This window comes from Pelodiscus sinensis, chromosome 3 (assembly GCF_049634645.1).
Source record: "Pelodiscus sinensis isolate JC-2024 chromosome 3, ASM4963464v1, whole genome shotgun sequence".
NCBI classification, from domain to species: Eukaryota; Metazoa; Chordata; order Testudines; family Trionychidae; genus Pelodiscus; species Pelodiscus sinensis.
Genome location: NC_134713.1, coordinates 93,797,263 through 93,813,997, shown reverse-complemented (window position 1 = coordinate 93,813,997; position 16,735 = coordinate 93,797,263). Strand labels below are relative to the sequence as shown.

Genomic DNA, 16,735 nt, shown 5'->3' with positions numbered 1-16,735 from the left:
CATTTACAATTGCTATTCTGTGCACCTCATATCGCTGAGTTTTAGTCCCCACTGCATAGCCTAAGGAAAAGGTCTCATGATATCCACAAAACTGCCATCATTAGGGAGATCTGAGCAGAGGCGCCAAGGACTGAACAGGCAAGGCCTGAACAATGCTTTTATTCATCAAGATGCTACCTCCAGATAAGCATTAAGGCTCACTGCCAGGACACTACTGCTGCCCTATGCCTGATCTCTGGATAAACAGTGAACAGAGCTCACAGATTAGCACCTCTCATGAGCGCTCAACATGCCAAAAATATAAAGTTTTTATTTCATCATATGAATCTTGTCCAGAAGTAGAAGTTAAAAAACAAACCCCCAAACAAACAAAAAAAACTTAACATCTACAGAAATGTCCCTTGACCTTGTCATTCCCTGTAACTTTCAGATATCATTTAGCCAAAAAGTCAGACTGCATTTCTAGGATAAACAGTATTTAAGGAAAGTTGTCAAAACAAAAACAAAACAGAGGCAGCAAGAAAAGTAGGATGTTTTTAAAGAGGTCTTTGAGCGTGTTTGTCTTGGAACAAAACGATGTCCTCCTCTAAGGATGAATCTCTGTCTCCTCACTGCTTCCTTTATGTGGGAGGACATAGGAAAAAGCCTTGGCCTATAAACAATGATGGATGTTGTCAACGGATGGGTGGATAGTTGCAAAAGCTGTAATCCTGAAGACATTTGGAAATATCCTTATTTTGAATTTGATAGATAGTATAACCACACCCTGGCTAGGCATCAGTTTCTTAGGTCACTCACTATGGACCTGATCATGCTGAACTGACCTAAAAGCAACAGAAATGAGGACTAAGATAGGAATAACGTGAATATTGCAGATCTGATACCCTGGAATTCCCAGGAGCCTAGCCATACTAAACCAGAGTACCATTATCATGGGCCAAGTTGTGGGTGGTCATGCCTAATGGTGAAAGCTGGAGTCAGAAACCAGCAGTCAGAGCTGAATGTTGGAGCCAAAGTTGGAAAACAAGAAGAGCTGGAGAGTACTGGGGTGAGGCAGAAGCATGGCTAGGAACAAGGCAAAGAAGTGATTGCAGGTATAGGTGTAAATGTTGAATACCCACTAACCTGGGCTACTGCTGGGCTTAAGAACAGAACTGGTGGTGCCTTTGAGAGAGTCTGATAGATCATAGTGGTCAATTTAGGTCAGCTGGCTGGCTGTAGTTTCAGCGGCAAGTCCTGATTCCAGACAATGTCCTACCGGGTGAACTCCAGTGAAGTTTCTCACCATTGCTTGCTTCCTGCCAGCCACAATTCCTTCCCTTGTTTCCCTATTCATTCAGGCTATGTCTACACTACAAGCTTTTTGTGGCAGAGTGTATGCTAATGGTTAGCATGAGTCACAATGTCATGAGCATATTTTCTGCTGATGCTTTTTGCGCAAAAAGAAGCCGCCCAGCCGCTTCCGTTTTGCGCAAAATAAACCTTTTGCACAAGATCCTTATGCCTCTCTGGGCATACTTGATAGTTCTGTATTCTCCTTTGGCAACATCTTCAGCATACCCACCAAGTGTACTGAAGTTAGGTTAAAAAAAAGCCACCCAAGTCACAGAGATGTATAGGTAGGGGCAGTCCCATTACGTGTCGGAGTTTGGTAGTTCACTAGACACTAAGGCTATGTCTAAACTACGGGGCTTTATTGGAAGCCCTGTCTTCCTCCTCCCACCAAAAAAAACAACCAAACCACACACCACATACACCACACAGAAAAGCAGATGTGTTTCCTGGATGTGGCGGAGTTTTTCTGGGATACCTCTGGGAGTCTAGACATAGCCTCAGTCTTTAGATCAGGGTGAGCAATAATTGGCCTATGCGCCAGACAGGGTTAGCCCCTGACAAACTGTGTCTGGCTCACTGGCTGCTTATTACCTATCTCTTCTTTAGAAGAATGTATCAAAGTGATGTAAATGCAATATTTTATATGTATTTCAGGTTTCTAAATGTTTTTCACACTGTTGGCCCATATTAATTGTGTACTTATATCATCTTGGGGATGGAGAGAATGTGAGGTCAGAGGTCAGGTGTTAAAGTCAACACACTTTCTTTCTGACCACAAGAGAGCTCTTCCAATCTGAGGTGTGAGAGCTGTGCTTTTGGTGATGCTAATTACCCTAAAGCGATGCATTTGAGGTGGCTGGGTTACCCTGATGGCAATGTGCAAAAACATCTAGTACAGCCAGAAGCTTACATGTCCACAACCTCCTTTGAGCTGAAAGAGGGGGTTTATTTGAACAGATAACTAGCTATTAGTTCAGCATCACAAAGCAACATGGAGAAGGACTAGTCTTAAAATCTAAACTGACTATTTCCAAGACTAGTATTGGCATCTAAACTATTGATGTGAAGGTTTAACCAGTTAAGATTAAACTGGTGAGGCTAGAGCAGCTCCCCTGGATAGGGGTGCTCCAGTGCTGCCTCTGTCTATGGTGAGCCTGGGTGCCCTGGCCCACCACAGGCAGGGGCTGTTCTGATGTCCCGGCCAGTGCAGTCCCTGGCTGCGGCAGGTGAGCCGCAGGCAGGGGCTGCTCCAGCTCAGCTGGAGCAACCCCCATCCCCTTTAATTAGTTAGCCAGTTAAACAATGTGTTCCATTGGTTAACCAATTAAATAGGATTTTACACCACTAATCTAAACTAACCATTCCAAGACTTATTACGCGCTATTTCTACCCATAGTCATTTGGGAGGCAAGAATCCTTACAAGTAGCTGAAGTCATTGTCAGCCATTATAAACAAGCTTTACTATTTAGAGAATGACAATCTAGTTGTGGGAGCAAGCTCAAAGTTTTTTCCAGGTTTTTCAAACCTTCTTACTGTGACTTGCCCCTAGAAATTACCTATTGAGGTAAATAGGGGTTGTGGAATTAACTCTGATGGGGCTAGGATTTTTCTCCATATCTTTAAAGAGGCTTTCCTACCTATGTATTGTGAAGTAAGTTACCAGCTCAGTCCCAAGTTAGTGTAGTTAATATTCTGAGCATGTAAGCATTATTTTTATGATTACAAATCGATTGGGTGAACATTACAAAGTAATATTTTGAAAGCTTCAGAGGGGTAACCATGTTAGTCTGCAACTGAAAAAAACAAAAACAAATAATGAATAGTTCTGCAGCACCTTAGTGTTGAACACAAAATGCAGATGGTATCATGAGCTTTTGTGCACACAACCCTCTTCAGATGAATCGAGTAAGGGATCCAGGTCACAAATAAATAGAAAAAGAACTGATGGGAAAGGAAAGGGAAAGAGAAGGAAAAAAATATTGTCAATTAGAGTGTCTGTGCTAAATGAGGCTAATAGAGAGTGGGCTATAAGTACCTAGTGCTTAGCTTTTCTTGTCAACAGGAAGTGGAATGTAGCAGCCCACCCAGGTCAGCTTTGTTCAAACCTTGATTACAGGTGTCAAAGTTGTCAGTGAAACCAAGTTTTCTGCAGTTTCTCTCTCCAGTTGGTTTTTCAAATTGCTCTGCAATAGTATCATCACTTTTAGATCCATCAGTGAGTGTCTAGGCACATAATATTTGTGAACATTACTTCAAATAAAGCATGAAAAATTCAATGGGATTTCCAATCCCTTTTATTCACTCTGAACATTCAGATGAGCTGCCAGACAAAATTTCACAAATACTAATGTAAATACTGTATATATTTATCTTTTTCCGCTGGAAACTCATGTAGCAATCTTAGAAACTGCTGTTTTATTTGAATAACTCATTTAGGAAACAGAGGCAATAGCATTAGATGACCCGTCACACAGCATGAAAAGTAAACTCACTATGTGTAGCAAATATTTGAAATAACTGTAGCAGTGATTAGCTGTAGAAATGTGTTTTCATACACCAGTTGCCTAAATGACAGTGATAAAGCCTCCCATGTTTTGTCCACCCTAAAACCTCTATCATTATTACTGTCGGTGGAGCTCCACTGGTATTAGAAATAGTGGGAAATTTTAGAGGAAAAAATGGCTAATGTAGAGAAGACTGTTTTACCATAGAGCACTGTTGTACCACTTGAGTTATTGGCTAACCATATAAATTCTTTGAGAGAAGCAAAAATAGGTAAGGTAATATCTTTCTTGGACCAGCTTCTATTGATGGAAAGTATAAGCTTTTGAGATACAGAGCTCTTATTCAGGTCTAGGGAAAGAATCTGAGTGTCTGAGCTAACAAGTTGAGCAGAAGGGGAAAACACAAATTGGAGGAGATCATTTGAAATGAAGTGGGCAATTGGGGGTTAGAAGAAACAACCCTATATGCAAAAGGTGTGAAGTGAGCAATTAAGGGTGTGATGTGTTGTAAACAGACATGAAAATACTATTTAAATTCTCTGAGTAAGGCCATATCTACAATACCATCATTTGTGTCAGCAAAACTTGGGTCACTCAGGGGTATGAAAAAAATCCACTCATGTGAGGCACATATACTTTGCTCACCTATGTGGTAGTGTGTGCAGCACTATGACAGCAAGAAAGCTTCTCCCACAAACATAACACAGGGGATGCCCTGGGAACTTCTGAAATTTCCTGTTTGGTCAGCCTCATTTGCATATTTTCTGTGGATCCATTTTTGCCATGGGGTTTTTGTGCAAAAACAAACAGTGTGGACATTTCCTTTTTGCACAAAAAACCCTTGCAAAAGCAGTTGCAAGAACACTGACCCTGACTTTGTACTGTAAAAATCAGTGGTTCTTGCACAAATACTCCAACGCTCCTGCTCAGGGATAAGCCCTCTCGCACAAGTATTCTTGCGCAAGAGAGCCAGTGTAGACAGCCAAGTTAATTTCTTGTGCAAGAAAGCCCGATGGCTAAAATGGCCATCGGAGCTTTCTTGCGCAAGAGAGAGTCTACACTGGCATTGATGCTTTTCTCTGATTCAGAGAAGACAGATATCACGCATGTTGACCTGAGGGAAGTTTTGTAATTGATAGCACTGACGCAATCTGCCTCTGCTTGCTGATCCCCATAAATTATGATCCCAGGTTTGCTGCCCTGTTTGCTCTGGCTTGATGGGATTATCCCAGAGAAGAGCCATGCCATGTGAGAGGAGTGCGCCCATGCTACTTGTGCACATCCAGGCACCCTACCTCAACCTGGGAGGGGGGTGGGCAGGTTTGACATGGGAAGGGAGAGAAGTAGCTGGTAAATCCTCTTTCCCACATATTCTCAAAGCAGAAGCAAGAGACCCACTCCTCACGTGTAGCTTACCATGCCTGCCAACAGAGTTCTGCTGCGAGTTATACCTTACTTGTAAGTGCTCAATTTTAAATGCAAAATTCAACATTATAGCACAAAATACATGTGCTTTGTGCTATAAATTATTTCATTCACTGTAAAAAGAGTTAACCATCTGTTTTAAACGATCTATTTTCTGTGAAGTCTGCCCTTGTTATTTTTTCCCAGTGCAGCTGGAGACTTGTCTGTGGTATCTGCCCCTGCTCCAGCAATAAGGCTTTCACAGATTAGAAGGCAAAAAAGTACATGCACTGATGTGTTTAAAGACCTGATGCAATCTGCCCAAATCTGCACACAACTCAGTTCATGAGGGTGCACCCTGTTAGAGGTCATATACAGTTAGCAGGACAGGAAAGCATGCAGCGTACATGAGCTTAAGATGCAGGATGAGATGTTAAGGCTCATGGGTGAGCAAACAGACCTTATGTGGCATCTGGTAAGAGGTGCAGGGAAAGCAGCCCAGAGCACCCTGCACCCACTGATACACCACCTGTCCACCTCAAATTTCATATCCTCCTCACTCAGATGTCCTAGACTACAGGAGTGGGGGAGGAGAAGCCTTTCATTCGACTCCAGGACATGGCTTATGGAGCAGAGGCTGTCATTCCCACAGCTTTCATTGCTACACAAAGCAACTGTAATACACCATGTGGCTTTAGGCTCCCCCCACCCAGTGTGTCATCAGATCCTTACTATATCTAGGTTTCCTTTTCTATTCAGTGATGCGTGTGATATCAGAACAATAAGATCTTTATTCATTGTGCTAGGGGAGGGATGGTTTACAGGGCAATACAGATGCAGCAGGGAACAAGTATAGTAATGAGTAACACACAACTGTCACGCAAGTTTCTGGTCATTCATGAAACTGGATTTCAAAGCGCTCTGATGCACAGTATGCTACAATGTGCTCTTCTTATTGCTCTGGCATCTGGCTGCTCATGACTGGCCACTAAGTGACCTTCATCAGTCCACCACCCCGCCAGAAACTTTTCCTCTGTAATTTCACAGATATTATTCAGCACATAGCAAGCAGGAACAACAATGGGAATACAGCTTTCTTGAGGCCTAACAATCAGTAATCTGCAGTAGATCCCCTTTAAATGTCCCAAAGCACTTTCTATCACCATTCTGCACTTGCTCATCCTGTCATTGAACTGCTCCTTACTATTGTCCAACCTGCCGGTGTATGTCTTCATGAGTCATGGGAGCAAGAAGTAAACTGGATCTTCCAAGACAGCTTTTGGCATTTGTGTCAAAAATGGTAATTTTCCAGCCTAGGAACAAAGTTCCCTCCTTCAGCTTTCTGAAGAGACCATAGTTCCTAAATTTGTGCACATTGTGCACCTTTCCCAACCATCCTACACTGATGTCCATGAAATGGCCTTTGTGATCCACCAGTGGTTGCAGCACAACTGAGAAGAAGCCCTTGTGGTTTATGTACTCTTTGGCAAAGTGGTCTTGTGTCAAGATAGGGACATGTGTTCCATCTATTGCCCCACCACAGTTAGGGAACCCCACTGCGGCAAAGCCATCTGCTATGTCCTGCATATTTTCCAGAAGTCACGACCTATAACAATGTTTCTGTGCGATCAGGCATTAGCCACCTAACCCAGAATTCAAATGTGCAGCAGGAACTGTGGGATGGCTACCCTCAGGGCACTGCTGTGTATGGTAGCCATAGTAGCAGGGATGTACTCCACCTACAAAAGTGCACGAGGGCATGCACCTTCAACTGTATAAAATTGGATGTTAAATGTCAACATCAATAAATTTGATCTAATTTCATAGTGTAGACGTGCCCTGAGTGACTAACTTGTTCTCATTCATATATGAAGGCTGTGACAGACTAGGAAACTGAACCCAGACTAATGCCCATCCAATGAACCAATCAACTTACTGAATATAAACCAAGTGTTAGCTCTGATCAGTGTTACTTTAAATAACTTTTCAACTCTATCATCATTTGGTCTATAATCTGTATGTGGGACGATTTTATTTGAGCAAGTAAAGACTTAATAAATAAATATGCAGCAGAAACAGGATCATAACTCAGAGGAACAATTAGCTTTTTTAGATTTTCCCTGCTCTGAAGGAGAAAAGATTATTCCTTTTTTAAAACTTGTTCTCCAACACCAACTCCAGTCCCACCTCATACATCTAATCAAAGAGTACAAAAATTGTACACACGTGTGATTTTTATAAGTAGAGATAAAGAGAAGCTAAAACAAATGTTATAGGCTGTGTTACATTCAAAGCCACAATTGGAAAGTGAGATTACCAGAAAAACCAAGTAAAAAATGACTGTGTTCTTAAACTCCTAAAAGTTAAGATTTCCTTGCTTTAAAAGAGTGGGTAACATTGTATGTAGATATGTTGGGGGAATATAGTAAAAAAAAAAAAAAAAAAAAAAAGAATTTGAGGACCCACTCAGTTTCAAACTAGTCCTTTTTTTTTTTTTTACATTAAAAATTAACATCTTTAAAACTCAAATGTGAAATCATTGTTGAAGCAGAAAAGTTGTAAGTTGCAAAAACAAAAGGCAAAAAAGTATTACATGTCCTTGTTCCCACATACTGCTATTCAACTCACTTGCAAAATAAAAGATGATTTCAGGAAGATCAGTAATATTTTAAACTAAGATACACCCCCTCAGCAATAAGAGAACATAGTAGTTCAAAATTCAGCGTATCATGGGGGTTTAATGAATAGTCTGAAATAGCAACTTTAAATATCCCTTGGTACCCCGACATTCGCTATTTTAATCCTCTGGTTTGCCTACTTATTACTTTTCAGGGCATCCTTTAGAAGTTTTGTGGAGATCAACTGCATTACTATTATTATTATGCATTGTATTGAACTAGCGCCGGGAGGTCCCACCAGAAACCAAGGACCCATTGTCCCTGACACTGTACAGACACACAGTATAAGTGTCTGTCCTAAAAAACGTAGTTAAAAAACAGGAATGGAAACAGCTTCTCAGAGGGGAAGTGAAGATTCACAGGATTCGCTCAGACTTTAAAGCCAGAAGGGATAGTTATGATGATCTAGTTCAACATCCTACAAATTTCAGGCCACAGATCCTCACTCACTGCTGTAACAGACCCCTAACCTCTGGATGAGTTAATAAAGTCCTCAAATTATGGTTTAAAATCTTCAAGTTACAGAGAATTCACCACTAACACTAGTTTATGATTCATGCTGTAGAGCAGGGTTTCCCAACCTATGGGTCACCATTACGTTTCAAAAGGGTCACCAAGTGTCTCCCCAGGTGGCTGTTCCCCTCCCTCCCCCCCATTTTTGAAATGTCTTGGGTCAAGTCTTCCTGAATTGTCAAAATGGGTCCCCATCTGGAAAAGGCTGGGAACTGCTGCTGTAGAGGAAAGTGACAAAGCCACAGGGGAAAGATTCCTTCCTGAATCCAAATATAGTGATGAGCTGCTAGACCATGAACATGTGGACAAGACCCACAAGCCAGACATCTGGGAAAGAATTCTCTATGGTAACTCTGAGTTCTCCCCATCTAGTATCCAAAATTCAGAAGTTGGAGGTTTTTCTACTAGCAGTTACTGGTGGACCACCTATCATCATCAGTTCCATCATACCATCAGCTCTATAAACTTACCAAGCTCAGTGTTGAAGCCAGTTTGGCTTTTTGCCCCCCACACTGCACCCCTTGGAAGGCTTTTCCAGCACTTCACTCCTCTGTTGGTTAGAAACCTTCATCTAATTGTGCCTAAACTTGTTGATGATCAGTTTATAGCCATTTGTTCTTATGTCCATATTGGTATTTAACTTCAATAATTCCTCTCCCTACCTCGCATTTATCAGTCTGATGAATTTATATAGGTCTGTCTTATCTCCCCTCAGCCTTCTTTTGGTTAGGCTAACCAACCAAGTTCTGTATCTCTTCACATAAAGTAGGTTTTCCATTGCTTAGATCATGCAGGAGGCCATTGGCAGACATTGTATCACCCAGACTTTGGGTTGCTTTTGTTGAATCTTAATCAGAACCACTTCAGCACAACTGACAATTATAACACATGGGCATCATGTAAAGCCCACTGAAATCAATGGCAGTATTCTCAATGATTTCAGTGGGCTTTTGACTCAAACTTGTAACTACTCACAATAATGTTTTTTCTTATATCAAAACTATTAAGAACCAAGACACATTGTGTGGGTCAGTTTTAGGTGCAATATTGGAAAATCCATGAGTTTGGACTTTGCAACTCCAGAAAGAATGCTCACACAACAGCAAAGTCAGTGTTGCTTCCTCACAGAACTAGAAGAGAATCAAACCAAAGTTCTACCCAATCTCAGGTGCTCTGTGGAAGGCAAAGGACCTTTCTTTAGATCTATGCTTTCCTGTACCGTACTGCTACAGGAAGAGAGGGAATCCTAGTGGCTGGTTTTAGACCCCCTCAGAGTTTTATAGTTCATAACCAACCCCGTAAATCCAGAAACCAACAGGAAACTAGAAAATATCTTGGGGTAGGTCTATACTATGGGTTGAAGTCAATCTAAGCGACACACTTTGAGTTGCGTTATTAACCTCACAAATCGATATAACAATCTATTTATGATGGGGATCCACACTGCACTGGCCAATGGGACAAACTCTTCCATTAGCTCTCCTTACTCATCTCATTCTGGTACATCAATCACAGCAGTATCAATCTCAGCTGTACTGGAGAAAAGCTTTTGGAGAGCTGATGTCATGCTCCTAGGAAGACACCCTTAGTAAGCATGCCACTGCAGTCTGTCTGTATTAGTGTCAATCATCAAATGGTTTTAAGGTATTGGTTCATGCAGAGCATAGAGCAAGGATTTAATTTTGAGGTAACAATGGCAAGGTCTGCATCCTAAAAGAAAGGCTGCAGCTGCCTTTCAAGGCATAGGTGGCAAAAAAGCTGAGTTATTGCAGCAGTATGATTGTTGAACAACAGCTAGTGGTCTAGAATCACCACTAAGTTTCCAGCCCTGCTCACTAATGGTAGATGAATTTCCGCCATCAAAGAGGATGTTATCTCTGCCTTCGCTTCTGTCTGTTTCCCTCAAAGCACCATTACCACTTCCTCTTCTCAGGATTGAGCCTCAGCTAGTCACTGCTCATCCATGCACCAAGCTCAGCTAGCCACTGACTGAGATCATCTGAAATGAGAAGACACCCAGATACCCAAAGATGCGTGACAGGCTGGTGGTTAGGATATGCATGTGGGATGTAGCACCTGCTTTGAATCACATGCCTTAAAATGTAGCCAAGTTTTCACCACCAGCCCTTCCAGCAAGAACCAAACAATTTGGGGGCTGTACTGACCTTCCATAGCCAACCCCACAGTATGGCTTTGACCACCTTCCAACACCACACCTTCTCTCCCTCCTACCTCGTCTCACAGCCACACTGAAGACTTTTCATAGTGTGGCTGCCAGTAAGTTCTGCACCTGAAAAAACTGCCACAGATTTGGGTGAATTTAGCACGTAATAGTTAGACTCAAGTGATTATGCTCAGTTCACACTAAGGATGTGAAAGGTTAACAGGTAAGCATCACCCTTAATGAGTTATGCTTATCATTCCAGTTAACTGATAGAGGCAGGAGCAGCTCACTGCAAAACAGCCACTATCCACAGCCCCTGCCTGCAAGGGAGATGGGGAACTGCTCCAGCCTGCCCACCCCACACATCCCTCCTTTAATTGGTTAACCAGTTAAACATCATATTTAACCAGTTAACCAATTAAATGAAATTTTACATCCCTAGTTCATATGCCAGACAGGTGTAAATATGATCAATGTAAAACTAACAGCTAAAGATATTTAAAGGCAATTGGGAGGTGATACACAGTTTAAAAGGTAAGTAGTGTTTGTATATCAGTACTAATTATCAAACAGGATGCAAGTCTATATACATGTTTGAAAAGGTACCTCAAAGCCATAGGCATTACAATGCATCCTTAAAATTACTGCTTAGGAAATACAAGAAAAAGTAGTATTTTGTATTTCTATAGTGTCCTCCTCCCGAGATAACACAGCTTTTTTATACACGAATTATTTTAACCTCATATCTTCCTTGTGAGATGTGAAAGTTATTATTTTTATTGCACAGCTGGCAAAAAAGAGAACATGAGAGCGCAGCTATACTAGGAAACTAATCAGACCAACAATTACAGTCAGCAGCAATAGGTCCTCCCTGAATCAGGGCTGAAAATGGTTTCAAAGAAGACCATACATTTCTAATGACCATAACCTCAAGATTAATAGAAAGTAGTTTCTGGTACTTCACCTGTCTTTCTGAACCACTACAAATTTTCCAATCACATGGTCATCTATTTTCCTCTTCCCTGTTCCAGTGCCACTTACCCACAACAGGAAAAACCAACAGCAGAAACAGTGAAAATGAGTGCTAATCAATGCACAAAATAAATTATATAGAGGAAAAATAATTCCTTCTCTTCCCCCCCCCCCCCCCCCGTCTCTTTCAAATAGCATATTACTTATAAAAAAACCAGAAGATAAAATATTTTCAGACACAACTGTGTGACACTGAGCTGCTGAGACACGATGCCACTGTTTTCAGCACCACCATTCAGAGTGTTCTTGAAGAGCTGGCAGCTCTGTTTACAGAACAGGAAGACCCTCTCAGACAGCCACTGTCTAAAGGCCAATTTCCTGCGTGGTTACAGAGGCAAGGAAGAAGCCAGGCAAGGAGAAGGGTCAGAACTCCAGTTCAGGACTCCCGCTGCTGCTTTCCACCTAGCAGGCTCTCACGGGCGGACAGAGGGTGTGGTTTTCCATGGCGTTACAGCACCTGGCCGCTTTCGTGCCAAGGACTAATCCCGAGTTCAATTACCTTTGAGGCCTGGGTCAATCTACCTGCTCCGCCCTTGCTATCTCAGCCATGCACATTAAGGCGCCACCTCCCTATGTTTGTTAATATAATGTTATCGTGCGAGTCTAGCTCCCCACACGCCCTCTCGAGGAGATACCAGCGCGGAGCCGAAGCCCGAGGAGCAGAAGCTGCTCAGCAACAGTCCTGTTTATTCCCCGGCAGCATAGCAGCTCTCCCCAGCAGTGCACGTGTAACCGCTACACCTGGCTGTGCTGCTCCATGCGCAGGGGAGCACAGGAAGGCGCCCCCGGGAAGCTGCAGGTGAGCCGGGAACCGATGTCCCGCCTGTGGCTCTGCATGGCCGCTCTGCGGGGCAGCTGGAGCCGGAGGCGCCTGTCCCTGAGGGGGACCCGCTGCTGCCCTCGCTCGCCTCTTACCAGGGAGAGCACTTTGTAGGTGTTCGTATCCTTGCCGCCGCCTCTGGGCGCTGCTTTCTCCGGCTCCTGGGCCAGCTCCATGGCTGGGATCATGGGCACCGCCGCCTGCTGCTCCACGCCGTGGCTGCGCTTCCCGAGCAGGTTTCCATCTCCCTCCATCGTTCCCGCTGCGTTGCGGCCCGGCCGCTGCTATTAATAGGGCGACAGAGCCGCTCCGGCCCCGCCTCCCTCCCTCCCTCCCTCCCTCCAGGCCGGGAGCCAGCTCCCGCTGCTGCCTGGGCCCGGGGAGACGCCAGGGCGGCTCCTCTGCCTGGGGGCGTGTTGTGATCCGACAGCGCTTCTCCTCGCGTCTCTGGACGCTGCCCCCTTTCCTGCTCTCCTCTGCACAGACTCCCCCGCCGCGCCTGCAGGGGTGAGATAAGGAGGCTCCAAAGAGACGCGGGGAGAAGGCGGAGGGTGGCTGGAGGCTGTTACTCGGGAGAGCCAGGCAGGGTTTCTTTGCGGCAAGAGAAGCTCTCCCTCCTCCCCACCCCGAGCCCTTCCGGCTTCCCCCGCAGCCTGGAGCTCTGGACACCAGGGGTCAGCAACCTATAGCTCGAGAGCCACATATGGCTCAGTAGGGAACCAAATATGGCTCCCTTGTCCTTCCCAAAATACATGAAACTTTAATTAAAATGAGAAATGTATTCAAAATGTTAGAGGTGTAATTACTCGTCAGGTTGGTCTTGTTTTGTCTCTTTCGCCTTTAACCAGAGGTGAAAGTAAGGGGTACCCCAGTGAAGAACCAGCTGCAGTGTGGCAAGAGTTGGCTGTGGCATTCTGCTCCTATAATGGGCTGGATGAGGGCACACTCTAGGGGACCAGCGCACAGTGAGAGCGGCTAGTGGCAGCAGATGCCTCCATCTGGCCACAGTGGCTCGGCTCCAGTCCCCATCTGATTGGCACAGTTTGTCCCCAGCTCCTGTGCTCCTGGGGTAAAGCCGACAGCCCAACTCCAGTGGCCCCGTAACTGCTACAATAGCCTGCTGTGGTGGCCTGGCTTGGGGTCTGACTGCAGCAGGGTGGACAACAAGGCCCCGATGGGGCCCAACCCCAATCTAGCCACAGCATCCTATCCCTGACCTTGATCCAGGGGCGGGCTCCATAGTCCAGCACCCATCTGGATGCACGAACAGCTGGCGGGCTCACCCCTGTCACAGCATGGGTTGGAGGGGAGGCCACAATCCAGCTCAGCAATCCTGGTCCAGCCCATTGTCCAGCCACTGCTGTTTGGGTGCAGCAGATCAGCCCCCAGCCAGATAAGGTAATCTGGCCCCAGGGTCTCCCCACATACTCTTATTTTCCACCCCTAGTGCCCTGCCCTGCCTCCTGCACTGAGCCCCTTATACACTGCAACCCTGACTCCTGTGTCCCCACATCCCGAGCCCCCTGCCATAACACTTCTGCATCTCCCACACACCAACCCTGTGCCCTGAGCCCCTCATACATCTCAACCCAGACTCCTGCACCCGCACATCCCCTGCCATAAGACTGACAGAAGACAGCCTGAATGCATGCATGAAGCTGGATTTGACAATTTATGATGTAAACTTCAAAGTATTTAATGAGACTTCTGCTGCTGAATCTTTTTGCATATTAAAGTCTGTGATTACAATGTTTCATTTATGCTATTATTAATCATCATGTCAACTATCGATAATATTAAGTTGTATATTTTCAGTCATGCAAACAGGCACTTTTATATTGGCTCTTTGCTGACCACATGTTTTGAATTTTGAAGTAGTTTGGCTCTTTGGTTTGAAAACATTGCCGACCCCTGATCTAGGGGTTCCTTTCCATTGATACAACATAGAATCTGCTCAAGCTCCCACAAGCTAGCCTGGAAAAATTACACATTATCCTTGAGCGCCTCTAAGAGTCAATGCTTCTCCACTCACAAGCACAAAGTCTGAGTGTAGAAAAGAAAATTTAAATGATAGGAGGGAAGTCACCCAACATTAATTAGGGAAAATTCCACAAGCAGGATTTATAATACAGCCGGTCCCCGAGTTACGAACAGTCAACTTATGACTGTTCACATGTACGACCGAAGCTGTCGTAAAGGGCAGACCCTGAGTTACAAACACGATCCGCACTTACGAACAGCACGGTCGCGTGTAACTCTATGGGGTCCGACTTATGAACAAACCGAGTTACAACCAATTGCTTGGTCCGTAACCGGTTTGTAAGTCGGGAAGAGGCTGTAATAAAACTGTGAGCAGGCCACCCACTCCAGAGTGTGTGGGGAAGTGTCTGCCTCATGTTCTTGAGTTCTTCAACCAAAAATCCCGTTTCTATGCCCATCTCTGATCTTTTGCCATACTCCACTCACAGTTTCAGTGGGGTAGCCAAGTTAGTCTGTAACTGGAAAAACTTAAACTAATAGTCTAGAAGCACCTTAAAAACTAACAAAACATGTAGGCTGTGTCTAGACTGCATCCCTTTTTTGTAAAAGAGATACAAATTAGACTTATCTCAATTGCAAATGAAGCGGCGATTTAAATCTCCCTCGCTTCATTAGCATAAAAATGGCTGCCGGGTCTAGACTGGCGCTTTTTTCCGGCAAAGCTCCGAGCCGGAAAAAAGTGGCAGCCATTTTTATGCTAATGAAGCAGGGGAGATTTAAATCCCCACTTCATTTGCAATTGCAATATGTCTAATTTACATCCCTTTTACGGAAAAGGGATGCAGTCTAGACACAGCCGTAGATGGTATCATGAGCTTTCTTGGGTACAACTTACTTCTTCAGATGAATGGAATTTTAAAAGTCCCGTTCCAAAATAAATAGGGGATGGGAGGGAGAAGGAAGGTGGGGAAATAGTGAATTAAAGTGTTCATGTTACATGAAGCTGATAGAGACTGTGCAAATTGCTCTTTAAGTACCCATTGTTTGTTTAAGTCATTAGGATGTGGAAGGTAGTGTGCTAACCAGGTAATGTCTTTATTAATACCAATGTGATGGGTCCCAAACCTGTAAATGAAATTAAATTCCAATGCTTCCTTGTGTATTTGGCTTGTGGGATTGTCCTGAAACAACACAGTGACTTTGAGATCCATTGAGCTGAGTCAGAAAGGACACTAGGTTTCAGAGGAGTATTTTGTGTGAGTTCACCTCCCACCCGGGGAAGAAGACACCTTGCATTTGCTTTGCCCAGCTGCCCCAACCAGTTGCTGCTCCTCATTGCCATGCCAATGGCTTGTTCTGTTCACTCCCTCACCAGTCACTCACTTGCCAATTAACTGTCAATCACCTTCTGTTGCCACCTGCCTCTCCACTGTGACCTCTACACATCAATGTCAGTAATTTTCAGCTCTTTGAAGGCAAGACAAAAAACACTGCCCCATCTCAAGTAATTTCAGCTCTGAGTAAACATTTAAAATAACAGTGGCTCCTAATGAAGCTTATTTAGGTCTTTCTTTAAACATTGGGGAGGAACAAATTAAATCAGTTTGGGGACCCCTCCTCACCAGTCCACCCCTCATACTCTCAGAGAGCTCTGAGAGCCCAGCCCCTGCTTAGCAAGATTCTTTTTTCTAGCTGGCTACATCTATACAACAGAGTTTTTGCGCAAAACAGCCATTTTTGTGTAAAACGCTGTGGAGCGACCACACCTCAATCACGTTTTTGCGCAAGTAAATATACAGTAAATTAAAAGAACAGAGAGATTTTTGCGGTGTATATATTCCTCTTTCTAAGCTGCTGCTTTTTTTTTTTTTTTTTTTTTTTGCCTCTGTCTTCACAGACAAGGTCAGCTCCCAGACTACTCCACTAGGCAACACAGTATGTGAAGAAGATGGGCAGCCAGGTTAAGAACTATTTAGAAAAGCTAGACACACACAAATCCATGGGTCTGGATTTAATGCATCCAAAGGTACTGGGGGTATTGGCAAATGTCATTGCAGGGTCTTTGACCATTATCTTTGAAATATCATGGAAATCAGGAGAGGTCCCAGATGATTGGAAAAAGGCAAAATGGAAGAAGGGCAATGCAGGGAACTATAAACCATTCAGACAGACCTCATTCCCTGGAAAAATCATGAAGGGAATCCTCAAAGAATCCATTTTGAAGCACTTGGAAGAGGGGAAAGTGATCAGAAACCGTCAACATGGATTCACCAAGGGCAAGTCATGCCTGACCAATCTGATTAG

The 16,735-nt window shown here is 44.1% G+C and overlaps 1 protein-coding gene across 1 annotated transcript in view; it reads right to left on the bottom strand.

Moving 5' to 3' along the window:
* ENPP1 (ectonucleotide pyrophosphatase/phosphodiesterase 1) overlaps nucleotides 1-13,034 on the bottom strand; it is a 69,644-nt gene extending 56,610 nt beyond the window's left edge. The window contains exon 1 of the mRNA XM_006127287.4: nucleotides 12,547-13,034. Within this exon, the coding sequence (XP_006127349.2) occupies nucleotides 12,547-12,705 (159 nt within the window). The 5' untranslated portion in view covers nucleotides 12,706-13,034. The remainder of the gene's footprint in view (nucleotides 1-12,546) is intronic.
* Between the last annotated feature and the right edge of the window lie 3,701 nt (nucleotides 13,035-16,735).